The following is a 26,835-nucleotide window of genomic DNA, read 5'->3' on the forward strand; positions in this document are numbered from 1 at the left end:
GGCAAAACCATCAGTCTTCTATGGCTGTAATGTTTAGTTTCTCACAGCAGCTTTATAGATGTTGTTCATCAGATGGATGGAGCATAGTTCTGAGAAAGGCATATAACATACAGTATGAACGGAGTGGTGGAGAGAGAGAAAGGCATGGACAATAGCAAGGAGAGGTGAGAGACTTTGAGGTAATCCAGATCAGGAAGCAGATTCCTCAAGCACATTGGAACCAAACTTTATTGAGACAGAATTTTGCGGATCTGATTGAGATTGTCCTCCTTTCTTTATTATACCCCAGTGAATCAGGGAAGAACCAGTTCAAGTCTCTTCCTAATATTTTTCTCAATTTCCAGAGTTTAAGGAATACTTCTGCCTTTTGTTTTTTATAACAGTTTCTGAATATTTCTTTCAAGGCCACTTGCATGACAGAATTATCATGAATAATGATAATTATCCACATTGTTGTTAGGTATTCTTGTTCAAACGATCTGATTAATCCCCATTGCATAATAGGAACCTGTTTAATTTGTGATCAATTGTGTTCTGGGTCGATGCACAAGGTCCTTGTGATATCACACTGCAAAACCTGGCCCTTCATATTTGGATCCTGATGCCAGCCCCAAGTGCATAAGCTACATAGTTTGTATCGCAAGGCATTAATTTGTTATTTGGCCCATTCCCCCTTATGGATGCCTTTGTTTGCTTTATAAATGTTATAGGTTATATATCTGAGAAATAAGACATATTAAAGATACTTTTTTTTTTTCAAAGTAGAAATCAATGTGAAATCTTAAGTTAAACTTAAATGGAACGTGCATGAGATGCAGCTATTTCTATTATGATAACTCAAATTTCTATCCTGCTCTTCAGCACCCTCTACTGTGAAAAATTCAAATTCTATTGGGAATGAGAAAATCTTTTTACAAAATAGTACATAGACTTAAGTTGTTACATCAATAAATGTCTGTACTTTCTAATTCCTTTGGCTATGCAGAGTTTACAAAAAATACACCCCAAACAAAATCAATTAAAATATACATTTTAAAACAGTTTGAAAAATTATATTTTAAGCTTCTTGTTGAAGAGGCTTGCTTTTATGGTAATCAGCAATATTTCCAAAAATAGAGCTCCTACCATGGATTGTTGATATCCTTGCTACTGCCCCTTTTATTATTTAAAAGATAAGGGAAACATAAGTTAACTCATCAAAACCCTCTGGGTTTCTACAAAAACAATTAAAAGCAGAAATGCTTGTCTGGCACAGAGAGTGCTGTTGTGATAAGGTTGTTGTTATTGTTTAATTGAAACTATACCTCCAGAATTGTTTTCCCATCCTCATTTACCAAATTGGTAAAATGGCATAGTCCCCATGTTGGATTAGAGCTTAGGACCACTGTCAAGTCTTCCTCTACCTACCAGTCCCTTCATAGCCATTCGCCTGCCATTTCAGACATCCGACCCTTCCTTCCTTTGTGGTGAGAACTGTGTTTGTCAGTTGGAGTATCTGGATTCCACAGCCTCCTGCTCATGCCCTAACTAAATTAATTTTCCAAGCCCCTTACTCCAAGAGCTTTGCAGCCATGCCATGCTGAGTCCACCTGATAGGAAAGGCTACGAAGAGCATAACAAAATTAGGATAATACATGGTGCAGGCACAGCCAGTGAAGGCCACCTCTAGCTGCACACCATTCCCTCTGTAATTTTGCACAACCGATTATGCTGAGAATGGGTCATACTTGCTAAAATGATTTCCCAAGAACTGCAAGTGAAACCAATTATCTTTGCAGAACTGTTTTCTTTTCCAAGTATTTATTATTAATGGTTCTATTTTTAATTCTATGATTGGCCAATTACTTGCAGAATTGCACTGAGTTCAGCTAAAGTATATGACTCACTGAGCTTTTCCCCTGGAGATGATAAATGGTAGTACAGATATTTTTTTGTCATTTATTTCCATAAAATAAGATTTCTATTGTCCTCTCCCACTGCTTGTTTATAGGGGGGGTGGGGAATAAATTTTTGTTGTCATTTTCTTTAATTTAATTGCACAAGAATCCCTTCTGCCCAAATTCCTTGAAAAACATAGTAAACCTTTTTAAAAATTATACTACTCCTTAGAAGGGAAGGGTATAATTGCTAGGAAATAGTTCTAAGAAGCAAAAGGTTTCAGGAAAAAACCTCCAAGAATGTCCAGTTGCCTTCTAGAAAAACACCTTTGGTTATATATAAATTTTATTGAATTTACAATTAAAAAATAACATAACAACATTACATATGCAACAGAGAGAAAAAAAGAAGAAAGAAAGAAGAGAAAGAGAGAGGAAAAGAAAAAGAAAAAACGCTCGGTCTTGCGACCGAAAAAGGAGAAAAAGAAGTATAAAAGAGAGAAAAAAAAACAAAGAGACGGAAGAAAAAAGAAAATACGTTAAAACCAAACAGATATTCTTTTTGACAGTCTGCAAGATCCAATTCTCCTACCTTACTTTAAATATACACATCTTATTACTATTTATGCTTAAATTACCCATTATTCCTTGAACAGTTTATCTCTGATATAACCAATTATACCACGCATTCCAATTATTATCAAATGCTGAAGACTCTTTATTTTTTAAGAGCTATGGTTAAATTGTCCATTTCTGCGCAGTCACATATTTTCTGAATGACCAATTGATCTGTAGGTAAACAGGATGATTTCCAGCACTGGGCAAATGCTAATCTGGCCGCAGTTAGAATATGAATTATTATATATTTCGTCTTTTTAGGAAAATGTTTATCAGAGATCCCTAGTAGGAAGAACTCTGGTTTGTATTCGATTTGTTCTTTGGTTATCTCCTCCAGCCATTTTCTAATTTTTTGCCAGTATTTCTGGGCTTCTTTACAGGTCCACCACATATGAAAGTAGGTTCCCTCTATGTTTTTACATTTCCAACATTTTGGACTAGAGTTTGTGTTCATTTTCGCTAACCTCGAAGGGGATAAGTGCCATCTATATAACATTTTATACATATTTTCTTTGTACGCCACAGATTTCGTAATCTTAATGATTCTATTCCAGATCTTTTCCCATTCTGTTAATGTAATGCTTCTTCCAATATTCCTACTCCACATTATCATGTTCCCTTTCACTATCTCTTGCTCTAATTCTACCTCCAATAAATATTTATAAAATTTAGAGATATTCTTTTTATTTGATCCTAATAAGATTTTATCTAAGTGTTGTAATTTGCTATAGATTCCAAACTCTTTGATATCTTGTTTGTATCTACTATGGATTTGTATATATAACCACTGATCAATTTTAAATCCCTGTTCCTGTAAGTCCTGTCGAGTTCTTAATTTCCCTAAAGGGTCTAATAAATCTTTATATTTAGTCGCTTTTGTTATATCCAAATTGTTGGGATGAACCATTGCCTCCATTGTTGAAAGCCAAATCGAATTTTTAAATAATGTTTTTTACATATTTTTTTCCAATTAGTTAATAGTGAATCTCTAATAAGATGTCTATGAAAGTACGCCTGTTTAGTTTTCCCCACATCCCATAGAAATGCGTGCCATCCTCTCTGAAGGTCGTGCCCTTCCAAGACTAGAGTTCTTTGTTCCGTAAATTGACCCAGTCTTTTAACCATAATAAGTTGGCTGCCCAATAATATAATTCCCAGTTTGGAAGCGCTAGCCCACCTCTACTTTTTGCATCTTGTAAGGCCTTAATACTGATTCTAGCTTTTTTCCCTTGCCAAATAAATTTAAGAGTTACCTTATTTATATCATCAAAAAAATTTTTTGGTAATTTTATTGGGATTGTCTGGAATAAGTAAAGGAGTTTTGGTAAAATGTTCATTTTGATTGTGGCAATCCTGCCCAGTAGAGAAAGCTGCAACTTATTCCAAGATTCTAGATCTTTCTTAATTTGCTGTAACAGTTTATCATAATTATTCTCTTTGAGTGATTTACTATGTGGTGTTAACCATATGCCTAAATATTTGACCTTTTTTGTTGCCTGTATCCCCATGGTTTTTCTAATTCTTTCCTCTGGTTCTCTGTTAGATTTTTAGTCAGTAATTTCGTCTTATTTCTGTTAATCTTTAATCCTGCTACTGAGCCGTATTGTTCTAGTTCTTTTATTAGATTATGTCCTTTTCCATGGGATCCTCTAGGAAGAAAACCATATCGTCTGCAAAACGCCTGTAATTTATATTCCTCTGCTTTGACCCTAACTCCTTGGATTTCAGAATTTTGTCTTATCCGCGTTAACAATGATTCTAAAGCAAATATAAATAAGAGGGGTGAGAGAGGGCAACCCTGTCTAACGCCCTTTTCAATGCTTAGTGGGCCTGTTTGTTCACCATTAATTAGTATATTGGCTTGTTGGGTATTGTAAATTGTTGTGATAATATTCTTCAATTTAGTGCCCAGATTCATGTTATAGATTTTTTGTATTAAAAAGTGCCAATGTAAGTTATCGAATGCTTTCTCCGCATCTAGAAACATGAGTGTAAATTGTTTCTCTGGATGAGCTTCATAATATTCTAAGACGTCAATAACGGTTCTTAAATTGTTTTTAATTTGGCGGAATGGAAGGAAACCATTTTGGTCTTCATGAATGTATAAATTTAAAACTTGTTTTACTCTATTCGCTATAATTGAGGTAAATAATTTATAATCGGCGTTTAAAAGTGAGATTGGTCTATAATTGTTGATATATCTGGCATCCACATCCTCCTTCGGAATTAACGCAATCAACGCCTCCCTCCATGAGTCTGGCATTTTGGCAGCCAAAAGTACTTCGTTAAACACTTCCAGCATCAGAGGCCCTACTAAATCTATTGTGGCTTTATACAATTCTACTGGAATCCCATCTGGACCAGGGGATTTATTATTACATTGATTTTCCATTGCAGATTTTAACTCAGACCATGTAATATCCTTATTTAGTAATTCTTTGTCTCCTTCCCCTATTGTTTTATCATTCGTATTCTCCAGATAAGTTCTTATTTTATCCTCATTGATTTCTTCTTTTTTATATAATCTTTGAAAATAGTTTAATATAATATCCTTTTTCTTCTCAATCTCATGTTGTGGGATGCCTTTCTCGTCTATTAATTGGTGTATCAATCTCTTTTCTTTTTCTTTTTTAAGTTTATAAGATAGCCATCTTCCTGGTTTATTGGCATGTTCAAAATAATTTTGTTTGGACCTTCTCAAGCTAACTTCTATTTTATCTTGTTCAATTAAATTCAGCTTATGTTTGGCTAGTATTAACTGATTTTGTAGTCCTTGGATCTTAGGGGTTTTTTGTAATTGTATTTCTAAGTCTTGGATTTGTTGTTGTAACACGTTTTGTTGGGTATAAATTCTCTTGTTTCTCATAGCATTATAGGAAATTGTTGTGCCTCTTATAATTGCTTTCACAGTATCCCAAATGTTCTGTTTTGAAGTTGTTTCATTATTATTATCTTTTAGAAAATAGTTTAGCTCCTCTTTCAGTTTAATATACTCTTCTTCGTTTACAATTTGGTTGTTTAGTGTCCATCTTTTTTTATTCGCCTCCTATCTCTCCAAATTAGCTGTATTGGGTTATGATCAGCCCATTCATTCGGTAGGATTTTGATTTCTTTTATTTCATTAGCCAAGTCCAAATCCATCCAAGCCATATCTATTCTGGTCCAAGTCTTATGTGGGTTAGAATAGTATGTAAATTGTTTTCCTTCAAGATTCCGTTCCCTCCATAGATCTTTTAAATTTAGCTCTCTCAACATTTCCTTACATGCCGCAGAAAGTTCCCTTTTCCTTTCTTGTTTTTCCCCATATTACTATGGTCTTTCTGGTAGTCTGCAATGGAGTTAAAATCGCCAATCAAGCAAATGTTTCTTTTTTCAAAGCCTACTATTTTTTGGTGAAGGTGTTTAAAAAATTTCCCTGGTCATCATTTGGGGCATAGATTGCTACAAGTAAAAATGTGATGTGGTTTATCCAAACTTGTATAACCAGAGTTCTTCCTTCGGGATCCGACCAGATTAATTCTGCCTTTACATCTTGTTTTACGTAAATTGCAATTCCTTTTTCTTGTGTTTGTCGGCCGGTGCTGTAAAAGTTTACCTAATTTTGGACAAATTAGATGTCTTTCGTCATTTTTCGAAATATGTGTCTCTTGAAGACATATTATATCTGCGTTATGTTGAATAAGTTTTGAGAATATCCTTTTTCTTTTTGATAATGAATTTAATCCGTTTATATTGATGGAGAGCAACCTTCTTCCCTCCACCATTTATCTACTTCTGCTTAGATTTTTGCCTAGTAATGATTCGGTTCTCTTGTTGTTGTTGTTGTGGGATTTGCTCTTCTCTCCCATGTTGTGGATTATCACTTCCTGAAATTGGAGAAAGTCGTTCCTTTTGGGTTCTGTGATAATATCGGACCTCCTGTGGTCTTGTTTTAGGTTCTTCTTTGGTGGGTTGACTATTCTTATCTGTGAGCTGTTGATGAAAAACTTGGGCCTGTTCTATCGATTCTATTTTGAGTTTCCTCTCTTTCCATGTAATTAACATCCCTTCCGGGATTAACCATTTAAAATGGATTCCTTCTTTATTTAAATCATTAGCTAAAAATTTATAATCTTGTCTTATCATCCTCACTCTCTTTGGAATTTGTTTTAAAATCCTAATTTCTCTGCCTTTATATGATATTGTTTCCTCCCTAGACATTTTCAAAATTAAATCCCTCAGACATCTCCTAGAGAAGCGGATATGAATTTCACTTGGACAGTTGTTACGCCTGGCGTAGCTTGTGCTAACCCTATATACCTTATCAAACTCTTTAATTAGATCATCTTTTTCCTTTCCTAGCCATTCAGCCAATATTTCTGCCATCAAATGTTCCAATTCTTCATTTTTGGCTTCCGCCACATTCTGGAATCTTAAATACGCCATTGCTTTGTCCATCTTGAAAAACACCTTTGGGACAACCCTCTTATTAATGATCTAATTGAAAGACCAAAAGAAGTATCTGCCAAAATGGGTTTGGAGGTTTCCAGTTTGTAATCTGCAGTTTGTTATAATTACATTTTTATTATAATAAACTTCTTGCATAGATTTGCATCAAGCACAAATGCAAGAATCCCTTTAAATTTGCAGTAAGGCAAAGGAAAGGAAAGACAACTAAATTTCACTGGATATTCCATATTGGAATTTCTATAGCAAAAGTATAATCACTTTCTGAACTTCCATGATGGATTGATAATTTGGAGGAATCAATGCCAGCTGCTAAACCAGTTACTTTTTTAAAAAAGGAATTGAAGAAAGTAAATTTCAGGGTTTGAAATAATACGCTTGAATATTCTTAAAGAATATTAAATTAGCATGTTTGAGCTTAAGCAGAAGTTAACAAAATGTTTCATGTACTTTTTTCTTTTTCTTCAAAAAGCAAAATGAAACAAATGCCGAATAGTGATATGATTCAATAGTTGGGTTATAGTATCATACATAAAATGAATCACTGGGGGAGTCAACCATCATAAGTTTTTCAATCAAGTTTCTTAAGTCACTTGTTCCTGGTTCCTGGTTGTGGGCCTATCTCAGACCTTTGAATGAGGCTGGAATGATTCTAATTAAAAAATTGTGGCCAAATATCATGTAAGCTCAAACTAATCTTGAATCCAAGTCTGAATCTGGCTCTTTTGACTCTTCAAGACAAATTCCAGATTCCTTGGTGTTTACTTGGTGTCACTCTTAAGATATGCTGGTTGTATTCATTCCAGTGAGGACTTGTTCAGGCCAAAGTGTTTTTTAAACATTGTGCCAATTAGTGTCCTGCTTAGCAGTTCATGTATTTTATATTTGGGAATCACTTTTATATTTCGGAATCACTCCTTTTATATTTGGGAATCACCTGTATCATCTCTTTGCCTACCCCCCTCCCCTTCAAATTGGAATAGGTGATCCAGAACAAATCCTATCCCAATTCCTAGTTCAAAGAAATAGGCAAGGTGTTCATCAAATGCTTTTATTTCAAGGACCAATACTTTCCCCATGTCCTCCTTTTAGGAGAAAAGTGATTCAGGCAAATCCCTATATCTAGCTGCCTTTTGCCTTCATGCTCGCTATCATATCATGCACCTTCTTATTCAGGGCTCCTCCATGGACCCCCTTTTTGCCCATGAGAAAGATAAGAGCTTTGGAAGATTTCCCAATGCAGATGGACCTACTGTCACCACCTTTGGTTCTGGTGTCCATGACAGCATCTTTCTCTACTAGCAAGTTGTCACGGATTACACTGCACTTTTTTCCAGCAATGGTGATCCCAGTTTGTAGGAAAGATTTTCTATCCTGCCCAGTGATCAGTCCAACTTCCTGAGGAGAAATGGCTGCCAACAGACCTCCTGGTTTAGATGCCCATACAGACTTGTTGTCAGAATGTCCAACAATTGCTACATCTTCAATATTCTTGTCTTTCAGGACTGTGTTGATGTAAGCTTTCCAGTCTCCCATGCTGCTTCAGCTCTTGTGGCTTCTTTAACAAGCACTTCTCCTTTTGGGTCTCAGGATGTGGGATATTTTTTTCCCTGATTAATCCTAAAAACAAAATCTAGATGTATTTTAAAAAATCCACCTGCTTTCCCCAGGATATCCCAGCCATGTGCCTGTAATTTCAAGTGATGTCATTAAACCTTCCAAAATATTTTGGGGCAACAAAATTACTTCCATATTTTTCCTCATAATCAAGTTTTAATTTCTCAAAAACCTCAAATGGGTTGATTTCCCCCTTTTTAAAAAATCAACAGCAAGATGCTCCCCCCAAAGAAAATTTTGCCCCTGCTTACTATAAAAATGTAGTCCTTGAAGGATTCCTTTTTTAAAAAGTACAGCACCCCACCCACTCTTAAAAAACATCTCTGTATCCACAAAGTTATATATACTGTCTTCATCAATCCAGATTGCAAGACAATTTACAGGAATGCAATAGAATTACCCCAAACTGTTTCCTCCACAATTTCCAATAAGGCATAAAATAGCAAGCACAAAGTTAAAATTCAAGCCATTAAAACACTCAATCAGCAATGCCTATAGATAAAAACAGGTGAAAGAGCTGTATTATTATAACGGTGATAATGATGGAGTTAAATTAGAAACATTTTGGATCAAATCCCCACTCAACTATGATATGTGCAGCTTAGGTTGTCTTGCAGGCTTATAAAACTTGAACAGATAAAAAAGTTAGATTCCTAAAAAAAAGTTGAAATGTAGATATCATGAATCAGGGATCCATTCCATTTTTTATGTCTCCCAGAGCCCATTTGGTAACCAGTACAACAGCAGAAAGTATGCTGCTCATATTTTTATTTAGTATTGCCATACTAAAGCCAACATCATAGGTAATATGTCTTGAAGACAGCTGGGAAGTTACCAAAATAAAATTATTTCTGTATAGAAATAGTTGGTGAATCAGCATAGGTACTAAAAGTATTTTCTATGTCACAACCACCACCAGTTGGAGCCCTAAAAATAACTATAAGAGAAAGTCAATTCTGATTCAAAGCTGTGGATCTTTTCATCTGGGGATGTCTCGTGTAGAGAACTAGCTGGTTATTGTCTCCCCAAACAAAGGAAAAACTTACTTGCAATACTTCCAGAGGGAACATTAGCTTGAGGAGTTCCACCAATTTGGATGAAAGGACTTGAAAAAGATGCTTCTTGGAAAGCAGAAACCTCAAATTCCAGCTCAGGAGTCTGGGCTCATGGAGAGCTGGAAATAATCTTCTGGGCACTTGAAATCTCAGGTGTCAAAAAGACAAGCAGAGATCACACCCACATAGCCAGCCAAAGACACTCTGAGCTCACAAGGCAATTATTGTTGTATTTATGCTTCAATTGTTGCTAAGGCCCCCTTTGTGATGTCAGAAGTATCTTCCCTACTGCAGGCAACCCTTTATGACCTCATATCACCAAGGAAAGCAGATGCCTTCTTCCTTCTTTGCAGCTGTCTTGAAAGGAACAAAAGTATTTCTTTTTTGCTTTTCATTTTCCCCGGGATGCATACAGAACTGTAAGGATGTAGAAAGAGGCTTCAGGATTTCAAATGGCTGTCTCAAATCTTGGATGTAATCCTCACAGCCCTTCATAAAATTATTACTGGAGTGTAATTTTTAATGTAGTAGAATAGCTAAGTCATTCAACAAATGGAAATAATCCTACTTATTGAATATACCTGCATTTTACATTTACTGATTTTAATTAGGCAGATTTTGAAATACTTTAATGGAAGCTAATCAAAACTTAATTATAAGACAAATATCATCAATAATGGAAGTTAGGTTATATTTGTTAAAGACTGTAGCTAAATGAGGCAGTTAATTTTCTTAGGTTATTTAAAATCATGCTGCAATTGTGTAAAGTAACATTATGCAACATGAAATTATTCCTATGAATATATATTTTGAAATAAATCCTATTGAAATAAACTGGCTTTAAATATATACTAATCCAAGGATAAATTCCATTAATTGTAAAACAAATAAACAAACATCATTTGTGTGTGCTTGATAAAGGCTCTTCATGACCAAAATAAAATAAAATAAAAAAATAAAATGACATTCAGGAAGGAGGGAAAGCACACACACACACACACATTCATACATAGAGACACAAATACACACCTACATATATATGGTACTTAAAATTGTGTGAATCCTGTGGCACTTACCCCCGACAAGAATAGCAAGAATGTTTAAGAATAAATCTGAAAAATGTTGGAAATGTCATCAGATACCGGGTTCATATTACCATATGTGGTAGACGTGTGCAGAAGCAAAAAGATATTGGACTAAAATTCATACATGGTTGGAAAAAAATGACAAAAAAACATACAGACTTTAAACCAGAGATAGTTTTATTTGGATCTTACCGGAAACATACAGTAGGGAATTGAAACATTAGATTGTAAATGTATTAACAGCAGCTAGAATTGTATTTGCTAAAAATTGGAAAAAATGAGAAAACCAATGCAGAAGGAAGCTATTAAAAAATAATTGAATCTGCCGAAATGAGTAAATTGACATTCAAAATTAGAGAACAAGAAGATGAACAATTTTATAAGATATGGGATTTATTTTATCAATGGTTAAACAAAAAAATATGGTAATGAATATGTTAGAAAATTTTATAATACAAGGATAATAGAATTATACAGAACATAATATAAAATGTACTACTATTGGATGGACTTAGGATGATGTAATGAATTGTTATAATATAAATTAACTTAAAATTTTGAATATTGTGCTGTTCTAGCCAGTCTATGGGAATTGGTTAGTTACTAAGGAATTGTGAGCTGTGCCCTTAAGAAACGTAGTTGAAGGTATCCTGGGAAATGTAGTTTATGTCACATGGCTACATCTGTAATCCTGATTGGTCACTAAAATGACCCTCGAGGGGTCAAGGGAGGTTTTCTCCATTCTTGCCTGCACTCATGGACTTATAACAGCTTTCTTTCTATCGCTACGTGATGGGTTAGGAAAATAACCATTTTTAACCTGCAATGCTGATATACAAAGGATTGGTCATTATAGAAGAGCTTCGTCACAGGTGTGAGTTATGAAGATACCTGATGTACCAATAAATGTACTTCGTTACGGATGTTTTGTGGAATTACCGTGTTTCTTACATAATAAGGCCGGGCCTTATTTTTTTTTGAGCCCCGAAAAAACGGCTAGGCCGTCTTTTCGGGGGTGACTTAATTCCCCCCCTTGCATCCTTGCCACCAGCCGCTCCTAACGGGTGATCATGGCGAAGCGCAGAGAGGTCCCTACTCCCACCTTTGCTGCAGACACCTTTGGCACCCGCCACTGTTGCTTTCCCTTCTGCCCATTCTGCCGCCACGTTTGGAGCTGCTGCTTCCGTGTTTGGAGTGCTGCCACCATTTGGAGCTCCAAACAGCGGCGGTGCTCCAAACACGGCGGCAGCGATCTTTTTATTTTGGTCTGCGCAAAGTTCAGAGCGAGCATGAGAGGGAGACTGCGATGCCTCCATCCGAGATGGCAACCTCACTAGTGGATCACAACGTGGCTGGCTGTCAATATCTACAAGGAATTATCTCCTGGCAGAAACACGAAGCCGGTTGTTAAAGAGCCGAAAGCAGCAAGGGCGCCAGGTGGAAAGGACAGGGTCACGATCACATGGAGATGCCCAAAGCGCGGAGCGCACATAACTAAAGGTGGCGCACGCAGTTGGCTTGGGGACTACAAGGCAGCATCTGCGCCTCTTCCCGGGCGCGTCTCTAGTCTGCTTCCGGAGCTATGGGACACTCTCCATTGCCTACTGGCCCTTCTTCCTTGGGCTCCCTGCCGTGGGGTACACCCACTTCCTCCTGCAAATTATGCCTTGCAACTCTTCTCTCCCTTTCCTCTCGCTCCAAAAAGATTGCCATCGTTTCCCACCGATTCGGGCTTCCAGCCACGTTGTGATCCACTAGTGAGGTTGCCATCTTGGATGGAGGCATCGCAGTCTCCCTCTCTTGCTCGCTCTGAACTTCGCGCGGACCAAAATAAAAAGATCACCTGTCATCATGTTTAGAGCTGCTGTTTCCGCATTTGGAGCTGCCGCCCTGTTTGGAGCACCGCCGTCATGTTTGGAGCACCGCCGTCATGTTTGGAGCTGCCATTTCCGCATTTGGAGCACTGCCGCTGTTTGGAGCTCCAAATGGCGGCGGCACTCCAAACACAGAAGCAGCAGCTCCAAACGTGGCGGCGGAATGGGCAGAAGGGAAAGCAACAGCGGTGGATGCCAAAGGTCTTGGGTTTGCAGCAAAGGTGTTTGGTGGGAGTAGGGAGCTCTCCTTGCTTCGCAATGATCGCCCGTTAGGAGCGGCTGGTGACGAGGAATTGCTGCCCACGGGGCGTTCCTAACGGCAAGTCCCCCCGCCCTTCCCGCTTATTTTGCATGCGTTAAAATAGGTCTAAATTTGGGGGGAGGGGCTTAATTTGATTTTATGCCAAAAAAAAAATGCTGGGCCTTCCTATTGGTGGAGGCCTTATTGTTGGAGAAACACGGTATCTATCTGCATCTGCACAGCCACCAATCCACCTCTGTGCATGAGACAGAGCAGAAAAGTTAAAAAAAGAGGTCATTTTCCTAACCCATCACGTAGGGATAGAAAGAAAGCTGTTATCAGTCCATGAGTGCAGGTAAGAATGGAAACCTCCTTCAACTCGAGGGTCAATTTAGTGGCCAATCAGGATTACAGATGTGGCCACGTGACATGAACTACATTTCCCAGGATACCTTTAACTACATTTACCATGATGCATTCCCTTAAGGGGACAGCTCACAATTCCTTAGTAACTAACCAATTCCCATAGACTGGCTGGGACAGGACAAATATATAAATATGAACATTTGGAACATCATATAAAATGATGGAATAATAGTTTAGCCAAATAAATGATTAGCAATGATAATAATGTATACATATATAATAGATTGATAACATGAGAACTTATACAAACTGTGAGGACTATGGAGAGGATGCACAAGATTTGTAACCCACCGACACACTGTATGTAGATAACTGGAAGATGGTTTTATGTTTTGTGTATGTTTGTCTAAAAATAAAAAAAATAAATAAAAAAAATTCTGTGAATTCTTTGAAATTTTCAATGTTTTTGCATAAATATGAGCTCAACTATGATGATGCAAGTCCTAAAATTGGATAAAAAGAACCTAATTGAGCAAATAAATGATACTTGATCATTTATTCATTGAGGAAAATATTCCCAAACTACCTGTTTGTGGCAAAAGGGTGAATAACTCCTTCATAAATGTCACTGAGCTTCCACAATCTATAAGATCATGTCCCGGAGTTGGCTTGTGCAGCTTCATTGTCCAGAGATTAGAATTAAATTCTGGCTGAAATCCTGTTTTATTTGCACATGCCCAATAAACATTGTGTCTCCTTGCACTTGCTTGTAACTCACAGGAAAACAGTTTGAGAGGCCCTGCTTTAGAATTTAATCTGGTTCATTTTGCCTTCCAGTTAAATGTTAATCTTGTAAATTGATTAACTCAAACATAAAAAGGAGAAAGAGAAGAAATGGGGAGTTTTGTGCTAACCTTTACTGCTGCAGAAATAATATTAAGCAACGCAGCATTGTTGTTCCTTATTACAATACCATCATTTGTGCATGTTTCTTGCAATCAGTTGTTGAGAAAGAATGAATTCTGGGTGGAAGAGGAGTGGTATGTTGGCATACCACCAATATGAGCCACAAAAGACATTAACAATTCAAAAAGCCAGCTTTTTCTTCCTGTTTGTCCAGTATGCTTTAGATTTAGAGTTTTAGACCAGTTGTGGAGAAAATACCTAGATTAATGTCATATATAACATTGTGTTTACATGAGAAAATGCTGACCTGGACTCTGATCTAGGTTGCTTTTACGCTACTTTTGAGATTGTGCACACTGCGCGAACATATCTGATTACCGACCTGAAGGCAGCTAGCTGGAGGATCAAAACCAACCCGTCAAATTTTCATGCAGAATAAAGGCACTGTGAAGGTCATTTCCCTTCACTGAACTCATTAGAAATTCAGCTGTCCATTTGCATTCAACTGTTTTCATTTTAAATTCTAGTGCACAATATTGTGTTTAACGCGGTCCTAGCCTGCCTTCTATTTAAACGACAGGCGTTCTGAGGTTGGCTTTAGGTGCCACATGCCTTAAAATCCCAGATGTGCTCAGGGCCCGGCCAGCCAAGGAGCAACAAAGCCTTTCCCGTTGAAGAGACCCAGCCGTTAAGTTAACCCAGCCTCTCTGCCTGCCCTATAGGCTTCTTCGGCCGACCTCCAGCCCCGCTCTCCGGAGTGTTGAAGAGACGAATAGCTCCGCCTGTCCCAAACAAGCGCCTCTCCAAATCTCCCCCACCCCCAGCTACGGCGCTTTTTTTTTTAAACTTTTTTTTACGGCGTCGCCATGACTGGCTCCCGTTCGTTTTCGCTAATGAAGTTCGGGCTGAGCCCGCTCTCCGCCTCAGCCTCCCTGGCTGTGCTGGTTACGCTGGGAATGGCCGCGGCTTGGTACTGGCGAAGGAGGGACCGTCGAAGGCCGCTGCGGTTGAAGCAGGTGGGCACGGTCTCCGGGCTTTTCATCTACCCGATCAAGTCTTGCAGGGGCGTAGCCGTGCAGCAGGCCGAAGTAACGAAGTTGGGGCTCCGGGACGGAGATCTGCGCGACAGGTAGGGGTGCGGGGTCGGGGTGGGGATGGGGCACGAGGTAAATATGCCAAGAGTTGTCCAAGTCTGCCGTTTTGGCTGGGAAAGGAGCAGCTCTTACTGCCTAATGCAGCATTGTTTCCAGCAGGTTCCTGGCATTACCAATACTTGGTGTAGCTGCTCTGAATTTCGGATCACGTTTTCAGAACTGGCTGCATTAGGCAACACGTGAAGTCGCAACCCCTGGTTTAAAAACCTCGGAGGCTGAATTTTTAGTCAGGCATTAATCCAAAACCATCACGTTTGAAGTGACCCACATATTTTTCTCCTTTTCTTGGTGTGTGTTTGTGCATCAGTTATTGGTTCTTCCAGGCAGGGCTTTGATTTGTTGGGATAAAATTGGCAATTTTAGACAAGCCTTTTTTCTTGGTGACCTCTCTGTATTTTCCTGCCCCTTGTATTTTTTGTTGTATTTACCAGGTAAACAAAAACCAATTAAAACGAATCTTCAAACTTTGTATACTGCGATTTCCTAAAATGGTACATGAATTTTTGCAACACCGCCAAACCACCACCACCACCACCACTCCTGCGCAAATCAAACCAATGATTTCAATGGGGATATGGTTGCTAAGCAAGAAAAAAATGAGATGATTGCATTTTAAGATTGAAGTTTACTATAATGTTTGTGACACTAATCCAAGTTATTACTTTATTTTGGCAAGGCTGAAGCTGGTTTGCATAGGTAAAGTGAGAACATGTTTTGACAGCACTTCCAGCTTGTGTGCACAAGCACCGCTACTTGAAAATAAACCCACTCCGGAGGCCATTATGACTGATTGTTTGAAATGCCTTTCAATTGTTTTAAAAGTGGCTTGGAAGAACTTTAAAAATATGTAATAATATATAATAATACTTGAGAAGTGTGTAAGTGGAAACTAGTTATGTTTAGATATCTCTAAATTACATGTGGCTGAGACATAGTGATCATATCATAAAAACTTTAGATGAAAGAACATTGAATCAGAATTAAAACAGTATTAGAATAATAGATTTACTGTTTCAGTGAATGCTCCTATACTTCAAATTATGAGTGACTTTAAGGGAATTATCCTCAGTTATGTGATGGGAATCTTATGCATAGCTTGCTGTAGACTAATGAATTGTAGAATTTTTGCAGAAAGCAAGGGGTTGGATTTAATACTTAAATGCCCCCTTTTTATGATTCAATTTTGTGTTTTTTATTCTGATAGGGTGAATAGGGATACTCCATAATATACCTTACTGATTTGATAAGGATTAAATTAGGATAGTTCAAGAGCTTCAAACACTGCAGATGCCTATGCATGTATAGATACAGATTTTTTAAAAAATAACATGTAAATGCAGATACAAAAATCAAACTTACTTCTAGAAAGTTGCATTCAAATTTCTTTCCCCTTTTTGATATTAAGCCTCTTGCAATTAACAAAGCAAAGATAATAGAAAAATGTGGGATGTCTTCTAGAAATTCGACCAAGTTTATTGTTTATAATCCAAACAAGGATAGCAATCTAATTTCTTGAATGCTTAATTGCAATGCCAGTTTCTTATGTTTGTCCAAGATTTTCTTCCCCCTTTTCTTACTTACTCAGACACAAATGTTCTGCTAGATGGATTTTCTTCTTTAGCTTCAATTTAGCTTCAATGCATTTCCTGGCCAACAGATACTCTCTGGATAAGCTTCCAAAAGACCTAGTTAAGAGCCTTTTTTCATTTGCTTCTCCCTCAGAACTGTAGAACATGGCTGAAAAGCAACCCATAAGTCATGAGCAGGAAGAACCAGAAGACCTCACTAGGCTGCTAATGCTAGTCCTTAAGAAATGTGCTCTATTCTCACCTATCTAATATGTCTCTGGTGGGAAGCAATTGCATTTACGCTGTTTTTTTACAGAGTCCAGAATAATTTAAAGTTACCTGAGTCCTTAAAGTAGAACTTTTTCTTTCATTCATTGGAAATAGAATCGAAATTAATAAAAGGCAATGCTAAATTACTAGTTTAGTGTTCACATTTTAGCATAAGTTACCCTTTGAAAGGTTGGATTGATTTTCAGCATTTAGAATATTTTGGTATGTTTTTAACTTAGATGTTGGCTTGTGATAAAGGAAGATGGACACATGGTGACTGCTCGACAAGAGCCTCGACTAGTATTGGTCTCTATCACCAATCAAAATGGCTATTTGACCCTGAGTGCTCCAGAAATGAAGGACTGTCGTATTCCAGTCAAATTGTCAACAAAAAATCCAATACGGGATTGCAGGTAGTTTTTCTTTTATGTTTTTTCAATTTCTCAAGCAACAGGGAAAAAGTGACTTATACCGGTAGTTAGAAAAAGCACAAAATTAAAAGTCTTCACAGTTCTGCATTTCTAAACCAGTCTAGTATCCCCATGATTGCTTCTAGAAAATGCTTAAAGAGAGGCTAGTTACACATATCTGGTACCTCAGTAGTTTGACCCTTACATTAGTCTTGGGCTAACTGACTTCAATAAACCAGTTTAGGATCTGTGTCCCTCATGGAGATGCTAACAACTACATTGATTCAAAAGTCAACATAAGCCAAGCTGGAGCCAAGCCACACTAAAAGCCTCCAATACAGGAAACACAATGTTGCCAGCCAATCAAGACAAAAAAAGCCACAAAACAGACAGAAGATATTAGAAACACCAGTCAAGCAGAACACAGCAAACTCCAAGACCAATAAACACAGACCAAGACTCCCAACCGATCAGGATGAAGAAAAAACCATTCTGGCACAGCAGTAGGCTAGCCCCAAATTTAAAACTGAAACAGCTGTGAAAGTCTGACTCACAGATGAACACAATACAGATGAGATTCTGCCGAAACGTTGCTACAACTTTAAAAGCACAATTATAATGACGTGGGAAAATACCCGAAAAATAAATAAATAAATATATATATGGATCTTTGGTTGTTCGGGTTTTCTCCCGCGTAAGATTCGAAGTATCTAGGCAACGCTTTCGATGAAGTCTCATTCAGAATGAGACTTCATCGAAACGTTGCCTAGATACTTCAATCTTACGCGGGAGAAAACCCGAACAACCAAAGATCCACATATAACTCCATGAGAACCTCAGAAAATATATATATATATATATATATATATTTGTTTTCTGAGGTTCTCATGGTATTTGTATGTGGATCTTTGGTTGTTCGGGTTTTCTCCCGCGTAAGATTCAAGTATCTAGGCAACGTTTCAATGAAGTCTCATTCATCATCTTCAGGCTTCTGTCTCCGGCTCTGTGCTTCTCGAAATGTTGCCTAGATACTTCGAATCTTACGCGGGAGAAAACCCGAACAACCAAAGATCCACATATATATATAAAATGTACTATATATATATAATGTACTTCTCAGAGATATTCATAGCTGATAGAAAAGCAACATAGACTAACACAGGGAATCAAATCTTTTAATCAAACTTGTTAATCAAAAGTTTTTTGTCCATTCATAACTTTCTCCACATAATATTTCTATTGCTATAGTGCCTGAGTGAATGTAATTTATCACTGGGGGGCAGGTCACATTATTGCTCCTGCATTTAGTTTTTTACATTTCAGAACCAAGATGGATGAACTTCCCTCTATCAGCAGAACTGCTGTAGATTTTCTGACAGTATTTTTCTTTCTCACTCCACCAACAGTTTATCATATTCAACTTATATTTGAATCTTATAAGGATGTAGTTTCTGCCCCCTTCTCCATGCCCTTCTCCTCATTCATATATACATGCATCAATCATACTAGTAAGAAACATAATTTACTTCCTTAAAGATTGTTCAGAGTATGTTTCTGGTGAGGCATGAGAACCAATGTTTGTGAGGGAATTATGGCTCAAATAAGTAGCTGCAAATGAGGTCTGGACTGCCAAAACTTTATCTGGAAGAATCAGATTTGGAGATTGCCCAAATGTACTTCAGACAGTTGTTTTTTGTGAGTAGACAATAGAAACCATCATTTTTGCAACAGTCTGCAGTTGCTGGAATTGTTGACTTCATCATGCTTTGAGCCATAAATGCAGCCTTTTAGAACTCAAGAGTCTACAAACCTCATCCTTTTCATCACTTTGAAATTTTACCTTTTTCGTTGCTCTTTTAAGATTTAAAAACCTTGGAAATCACAAGCTACTAGTTGCTGTGTGGAATTCTCTTCAATCCATTTAAAAAGAAACAGCATCACATTTTTTCATCTTTGTAAGATCTTTATTTTTCATAATTTGTTTTAAATACAGCAATGAGGTGATTTCAGGAATTGTTTCTATAAAACTTTTATAAATACTAAAAGTTTTATAAATACTCTGTGAAATCAAATTAGACTTTGAAGTTAATTAGTAAGAGCTCCTGCGTGGGAAAATCTGTCTTGTTTACATATGACTTGCACAACAATTGATAGTAGAACACAAGATGGCTAGTTTAAAGAAAATATTTCGTTCATGGCCTGTGAAGTGCTTGGACTTTTTCACTCTTTACTGGAGCCAAAAGTTACAGCAAGATGGACAAAATCCTTCTGGAGATAAACTGAAATGATTTCTAAGGTGGATTTAACAATTACAGTTTAAAGAAATAGAAATACTGGTTTTATAAATGCTACCCTTTTAAACTGGAATATAAGAGATTTACTGGAGTTATTTCATGAAATTACTAATGGACTTGAAAGATGGTAAGAACTTTGAGAGAAGAGGGAAAGTTATTTAAAGAAAATAGAATTTTATTTATGGAACTTAAATTTATTTTGGGGGGAAGAAGGAAAATACATAAACTTTGCTAGCGTTTTTCCACCCCCTCTGGAACTTTTCTGAGTCTTCTGGACGAGAGGGAAAAATGCTGATGGATGCCAGTATTTGAATTAACATTTCCCCTTCCTTCCAAGGATTTTCTGAGCCTTCTGGAGGAGAGGAGAAAACATTGGTCTTCACTTGAGTTTTCATCAGGTTTCAGATCTGTTCCTTGAGTGTGAGGGAGAATTACTGTACTGCCTTTCTGGGGAAACTAGCAGAGGAAATGTAAAGGGCAATTCCTTGATCACAGTAATAAATGAATTAACAAGTGGAATAAATAGATTCCCAATCACTCAAAATGCAGTCATATAAGGGTGGCGGGACTGTTCTGAGACAATCATGCCTATGAATGTTAAATGAAAATTGTTCAATTCTGTCAGCACAGTTCAAAAGAGACAAGAGATAAATTAAAGTAAGTTCAGAGAAAGGCCAACAAAATGGTGAAGAATCTGAGAAGTAAGTTCTTTGAGGATTAGTCTTCAAATACCTGAAAGTTTGACAAATATTTGAAAGTTAGAAGAGAGAGAGTAGACTTATATCTGCTGTTCCAGAATCAATAAATTAAAACAACCAGAATGAGAACCAGTGGGTTAAAACTATAAGGAAAGGAGGCTTCGATTAGACATTAGGAGGAACTTTCTGACTATATGAACTGCCAGCCAATGGAAAGAAGAGTGGCTATTCTTTTGTTAGAGGTCTTCTAATAGAAACTGGGTGGTCATTTTCAGAGAATCTCTAGTGAATCCTGCACTGAGCAGGCAGTTGGACTAATTTACATTTATGGTCACTTTCAACCCTGTGATTCCATTAAATGTAATGGTAGTTCTAGAAGAGATCTTATTAATGCTGTTCACAATTCTTTTAGGCTATTTGGCTTTGATGTTCAAGGCAGAGATTGTGGTGAAGATGCCGCTCAATGGATTACAGCCTACCTAAAGTCAGAACCATACCGCTTGGTTTGCTTTGAACCAAATATGGTTCCAAGGAATTCAAAAGATTTAATGGAACCTTTTCGTCCCACTGATAAGGTGAGCTTTGTGCTTTCAATGGTCAGTGGTACGTCTTGCAGTATAAGTGGATCTGTTTTTCAACCGATATTCTCTTTTATCATGTACTCAAAAACATTTTGAGAGTATTTAACAGTGTATTAGTCATATTCATTTATTTATGGACATGCAAACACAGCTAATCTCCAAACTCTATACAGAATTGGACCTACAGTAGTTAGTACTTGGTGAAAGATCAGCAGGCAGAACCAGGGCAATAGAGAGGACTGCAAAGTCAAAAACATCCTGTAAGAAGGTGATACTAGACTATTTGCATAATGCTGCCAAGAAAAAGGCAATTGAGTTTCACTTAAAGATGTCATTTTTTTTTCTTCTGCATAGGAATGGTGATTGATACTAAAAGACAAATATAGTGGAATAAATGTTTTTTTAAAGTACCACTGTCTGGGAGATCCCTTTGCAAGGAGAGCAGCCTTCGTAATCAGTTTCCAAGTAGTGGCTGGGTGGGTTCTTTGTTGTAAAACCTGAATATATTTGATTATCATGTGACCAGTCTACTTTTTCTTCAGCAAATGGCTGTGATCAGATATTTTAACACATCATTTAATGAGGCTACCAGATATCGCAAATAGTCCTTGGTTAGCAATGGCAATTGGGATTGGAATTACCATTGCTGAACCACAATGTGATATGACTATGCTTCTAAATGATGGGAGTTCTGATTGTCGTTAAGCAAGGACCTCACATGACAGCAATATCTGACTTTCTGCTGCCTTCCCCATTTGATTTAGCTTATGGGAAGCTGTCAGGGAACGTTGGAAATTAGAATCATGTGACCATAGCTCACTGCAACATAATGTTGAGCCACATGCCTGGATCATAGTTCCTGCAGTAGCAGGAACTCCAAGGACTTATCTTAACTATCATTTGTTCAAAGCTATCATAACCTTGAATGATTGTTGAACAAGTAGTTGTTAAACAAGGACGCCCCCTCCCCCTACAGACAGTTATTTTGGGGCGGCTTCTTTTTGTGCTACAGACTATCTCTTTGTATATTGTGTAAACCTTTTGACATTGTTCATTTATGGAATGTACTTCTCTAGATTGCCTATTCTGACTGTAGTCCTATCATGCTCCTCTCTGAAGCTTCTTTGGAAGAGCTTAATTCCAGACTGGAGAAGAAAGTTCAAATACGTAACTTCAGGCCAAGCATTTTGGTCACTGGTTGTGGTCCTAATGAGGAGGTAAGATAGGGCATAACTTTTTAGTTTACATATAGAATAATTTTGCATGTAACTGTTTAATAAAGCATTTTTAAACTTGTACTTCTCACATGAGTCAGCCAGGAAGTTGGCTGGAGGTCTAGAAAATGCAGGTGTCATATTCTTTTTCTTATTTTCCCTGTGGTAGTCATGGGGGGGGTTGTGGGCTTGACACATTCCTAAGGTGGGAGGAGTGGAGATAAAGAGAGATGTTTTGGTTAGGTGATCTTCTTTCCTGTGGGAAATGAGCTGTAGCGCCCCCCGTGGAGATTTATGACATCAAGCAACGTTGAATTACTTCTATTGGAGAATGTGACTTTGGGGGGTTGTTTCTAAATTCTAGTATTATGGGGTAATTCTGGGTTGGGTCAGATCCGGAATTACCATGGACTTTGCCAATTTGATGTTTTCCTAAATAAAAGAAATCTTTTTGAAGATGCACTTTGTTATTTTTCTTTTAACATGGATTTCATTACTTGGAAACCTGACAGCAGGCACTAAATTAGGGAAAAGTTTATATTATTGCCAGTTGTCTTTGCAGTGAAAGGAAGCTTTTATTTCTTTAATATATTCCTAAATTTATTGAAGGGATGAGGTTATCTACTATGGGTAAAAATAATAAAGCTAGCCTTGCTGAATAGAATATTTTTAAAATCATTTTCTTCAACAAAAATTTCTTATGTCAATTATTTCCCCTGGCAAGTGGAAATAATCAATCTGCTCTTTATTTGATCACAATGGATTTCTAGGTTCAAGGTGAAATCAAACCTATATATTAGTATTAAAGCATAAAATGCACAATGTAGCTATGCAGTAAGATGCCTAATTTACTTACACTGAATAATAAACGCCTAAAAAATACACGAAGCATCCCTTTTTTTGGAGAAAACCAAAGAACTTGTGAGGAAAGCTAGAATTCCAGGATTCTAAAGCCTTAGATTAGGTTAAAGGTTAGTTTTTGTAAATAATATTCATTCAAAAAATAATATTGTCATTTTAATATGTAGCAAAAAGGAATATTTGGAGAAATTACCACAGCATTAATGGTGAGATTCCTACATCAACCAGGCACATTCATCATACTGTGTTTTCTTTCACTTATGTATAGACAAATATATAATTTCAAAGTCTGCTTCTTTGCTGGCAGACTTGTAGAAGTCTTCTCATCCGGCATGATTTTTTCTTGGTTCCTCTATTTTCCCAAGGTCCTTCATCAAAAATCACCTCTGGAAAGTTAAGACAGCAGTCCCCAAGCTTTCTGGCTTGGCAGCCTGGCAGGGGAGGGGGAGAGAGGATGGTTCTGTGTGAATGGCAGGCACTCAGTGTGAGCACAAATGGAGCTTTACACGTAAGCCCAAGCGCCTGCCACTCGTGCAAGTGGAGCTGCGCACGTGTACTCACCCATCGCTTGCACAGCGCAGTTTCAAACAGGCCACCGCCCAGTAGTGGGCCACAGCCCAGGGGTCTGGGGAACCCTGGGTTAGGAGACTTCCTGAGAATTGGGGACCTGGTGCAGAGGATTGAAAAAGGTAGGAACTGTCCCCATACTTTCTGCAGGTATGTTCCAAATAAAATTGCCTCAAATAGGTAAGCAAACACCATTTACGAAACAGAATTTCAGGTTGTGTAAGTAGCAAAGCTTGACTAATGTTTTGCAGATAGAAGTGTAAGTAGTTATAATGTATAGTACAAATATTAAGTTACTATCAGGTGTATCACTTTATTTTCAGACTATATATAAAATTCTATAACATTGAATAGTTAAAACTCAAAAGAGGGAACATAATCTGCCTTTCATCTGTGAAATACATCACTTAGAAGTATTATTTATTGGTCTCTTTTATAACATTTACATTCATGTCAGAAAGCTCATGATGCAAAATTCATATGAGCAAGTTGAATTGCCTTGGATTATATAAGAAATAAAATACTCAATCCATTATATTTTTGTAGGACACCTGGAATGATATTGTTATTGGAAGTGCACAAATGAGAGGGGCAGTGGCCTGTCCCAGGTATGCCTTTTTTGTTATTGTATTTCATGGCTGGAAATAATGTAAGGCTGTTGTTACCTCATTCCTCTTTTTTCATTGTAGGTGTATTGTTACAACAGTTGATCCAGATACCGGCATCATAGACAGAAAAGAACCTCTTAATACTTTGAAAAGGTAATAAAATATTTTGGCATCTTCAGTACAATTAATGAAAGGCAGTTTGGTGTAGTTTAGGTATTAGGCTAGAAGCTGGGAGTCTGTGAATTCTAGTCCCATCTTAGCCCCAAAGCAGTTAGGTAATCTTGGTCCAGTTATACACTTTCAGCCCTAGAATGGAGGCAATGGCAAACCAATTCCAAAAAATGTTGCCCCCCCCAAAAAAAAAAAAATCCTGTGGGAATTTCTCCAGGCAGTTGCCAGGAACTAAGACTGATTTGAAGGTGTGCGTGCGCGCACACACACACACACGCACGCACACAAAATGTGCATGATCGTGGTTTTTTTCAAATGTCTTTGCACGTTTGGGAGGGCTAAAATGTTATTGAGAACAGCCTTCCACAAACTGGTACCCTCCAAATGAGAGGAGATTGCAGCTTCCTGGCTGGCAGTTATATTCCCAGTATGCCTGGAGGAAGCAGGTTGGATAAACTGGAACAAATGCAATAGCAAAATTTCCTTGTTTTGCGAATTTTTACTACCTCAGAGTCCATTAATAAAATTAGGCATTTCATGAATGAAGGCGAATATACGTGTCCCAGGATAGGTAGTTCATCTTCAGTGTTTCAGTTGTCTTACTTAGTTTCCCTCTTTAATATTCTTAATCTTAATAATTGAAATAAATATTATTCAATTTAAAAAAATGAAAATATGACTTCAAGTATAGTGCAAGTTTTAAGGATGTATTTTATACTGAGGTCCCAATGAATTCAGTTTAACAATAGTCCAAACAATTATGTTTATGTTTCAGCTTTAATTTTAAGCTTTCAAAATAGTTGTTACTATGTGATTGTGAAATTTTATAACAATTTGGAATTTCAGGCATGTAGGAAACTTATGTTTGTTAGTTTGTTATAATAAAATGTTATCTGATTAACTATTTTGTGAGTAATTCATGACTGTATTATTTTTTCTAATAGTTACCGCTTGTGTGAGCCTTCTGAAAAGCATATATACAAATCAAGCCCTTTGTTTGGATGGTACTTTGGAGTTGATAAAACAGGAACACTTAAGGTTGGAGATCATGTCTACAAGATAATGTGGTGATAGAAATTTCCAAATGGAAATGCATTCTTGACATCTTTTCAATACATTTTTTGAAGCTGTTATCTTTCTAATGAAAATTTTCTATCTTTCATCTAGTAATACTTTCTGTAACATTTTAAATGCAGTTGTATTGGTGATAAATAAATGATTTACTGCTTTCTAGAATTGAGTCAAAAACATACGTTATAGTTCAACTCTTTATAGTAATTAATACATAATGATTATGGAAAGCTTATGAGAGATAAAACAAAGTATGAGCCATCAACGTGATGTGCTGCAAAGAAGAGAAATGCAATTTTAGACTACATCAAGCTGACATATAATTTCCAAATCATGGGATATATAATCAGTCCACTCTTTTTTTTTCTGGCTCAGTGCTGTAAGTGAGCAGCACACTTGAAAGTTTCAGAGAAGTTTAAACAGGTTCAGAGAAGTTTAGTAAAGGTGATCATAGGATGAGAATCTAAGATTTTTGAAGACAGATTGAAGAAGGTGGGTGTGATTTCCTTAAGAAAAGTGGGGAGGGGGATATAATAACCCTATTCGTATACCTGAAAGGATGCCATGTGGAACGAAGATCAAGACTGTTCTCTCTCTTATTAGTGGATTTAATTAAATAGTAACTGATTTAAGATATAGAGGGGCAGGTTTCCATTAAGTGTTGTAAACACATTCCTAGGTGGCTCTACTGTTATTGTTATCTGCTGCCTTCTCTTAACCTTTAATCGTGGTTTTTAGAATTTTCTCAGTAATTATTTTTAATATATTACTGTTTTATAGTTTCATTGTTAATTTTTTTTGTGTGTGAGATGGGTAGCTATATAAATCGATGAAGGAAGGAAGGAAGGAAGGAAGGAAGGAAGGAAGGAAGGAAGGAAGGAAGGAAGGAAGGAAGGAAGGAAGGAAGGAAGGAATCAATACTAGTTTGACAGTGGAACCAGTGAAATGAGAGAGAGTGGGGCTCTCATCTGCTTGATGTGTTCATGCAGAGAGCCATCTGTCAGATTTGGTTTAATTTGGATTCCAGCACCAGGCAAGGATTTGGACTTAATAGCCTTAATGGTTTTTTTTTTAACTAACTCTGTAATTCTAAGTTCCAAATTCATCACTGTCAGTCAATATTTTTATATATCTAACTATCTATCTATCTATCTACTTGGAACTAAATTGCATTGATTTCAATATGATTTTGTTATAATACGATAATGTCAAGTTTGGATCGGCCTCATGTTTCCTAATCCCTTTTATATTATGCACAAAGATAGATAAAATACATATCAATA

At 37.1% G+C, this 26,835-nt stretch overlaps 2 protein-coding genes across 2 annotated transcripts; one reads left to right on the plus strand and one right to left on the minus strand.

The window, feature by feature from the left end:
- Positions 1 to 8,062: 8,062 nt before the first annotated feature.
- On the minus strand, positions 8,063 to 10,026 carry PFN3 (profilin 3). Its single transcript, XM_026695730.2, has 2 exons — positions 9,605 to 10,026; positions 8,063 to 8,561 (listed from the first exon to the last, which is right to left on the minus strand). The coding sequence occupies exon 2, from the start codon at positions 8,475 to 8,477 to the stop codon at positions 8,064 to 8,066; it is 414 nt and encodes a 137-aa protein (XP_026551515.1). The 5' UTR covers positions 8,478 to 8,561; positions 9,605 to 10,026; the 3' UTR covers position 8,063.
- Positions 10,027 to 14,837: 4,811 nt separating this feature from the next.
- On the plus strand, positions 14,838 to 25,717 carry MTARC2 (mitochondrial amidoxime reducing component 2). The gene is made up of 7 exons (XM_026695729.2): positions 14,838 to 15,214; positions 17,317 to 17,490; positions 20,892 to 21,054; positions 22,137 to 22,277; positions 24,249 to 24,310; positions 24,392 to 24,463; positions 25,426 to 25,717. Exons 1-7 carry the CDS (start codon positions 14,952 to 14,954, stop codon positions 25,550 to 25,552), a joined length of 1,002 nt encoding a protein of 333 aa, XP_026551514.1. The 5' UTR covers positions 14,838 to 14,951; the 3' UTR covers positions 25,553 to 25,717.
- The last annotated feature ends 1,118 nt before the right edge of the window (positions 25,718 to 26,835 follow it).

This window comes from Pseudonaja textilis, chromosome 1, assembly GCF_049901715.1.
Source record: "Pseudonaja textilis isolate UNSWEBS1 chromosome 1, rPseTex1.2, whole genome shotgun sequence".
NCBI lineage: Eukaryota > Metazoa > Chordata > Lepidosauria > Squamata > Elapidae > Pseudonaja > Pseudonaja textilis.

Excerpts from the sequence above, each read along its gene's own strand:
- MTARC2 (XM_026695729.2), top strand. The coding sequence starts at position 14,952 with ATGACTGGCTCCCGTTCGTTTTCGCTAATGAAGTTCGGGCTGAGCCCG. Across the intron at positions 15,215-17,316 it reads GACGGAGATCTGCGCGACAG|ATGTTGGCTTGTGATAAAGG; the intron begins GTAGGGGTGCGG and ends TTTTTAACTTAG. Across the intron at positions 22,278-24,248 it reads GTTGTGGTCCTAATGAGGAG|GACACCTGGAATGATATTGT; the intron begins GTAAGATAGGGC and ends ATATTTTTGTAG.
- PFN3 (XM_026695730.2), bottom strand. The coding sequence starts at position 8,477 with ATGGGAGACTGGAAAGCTTACATCAACACAGTCCTGAAAGACAAGAAT.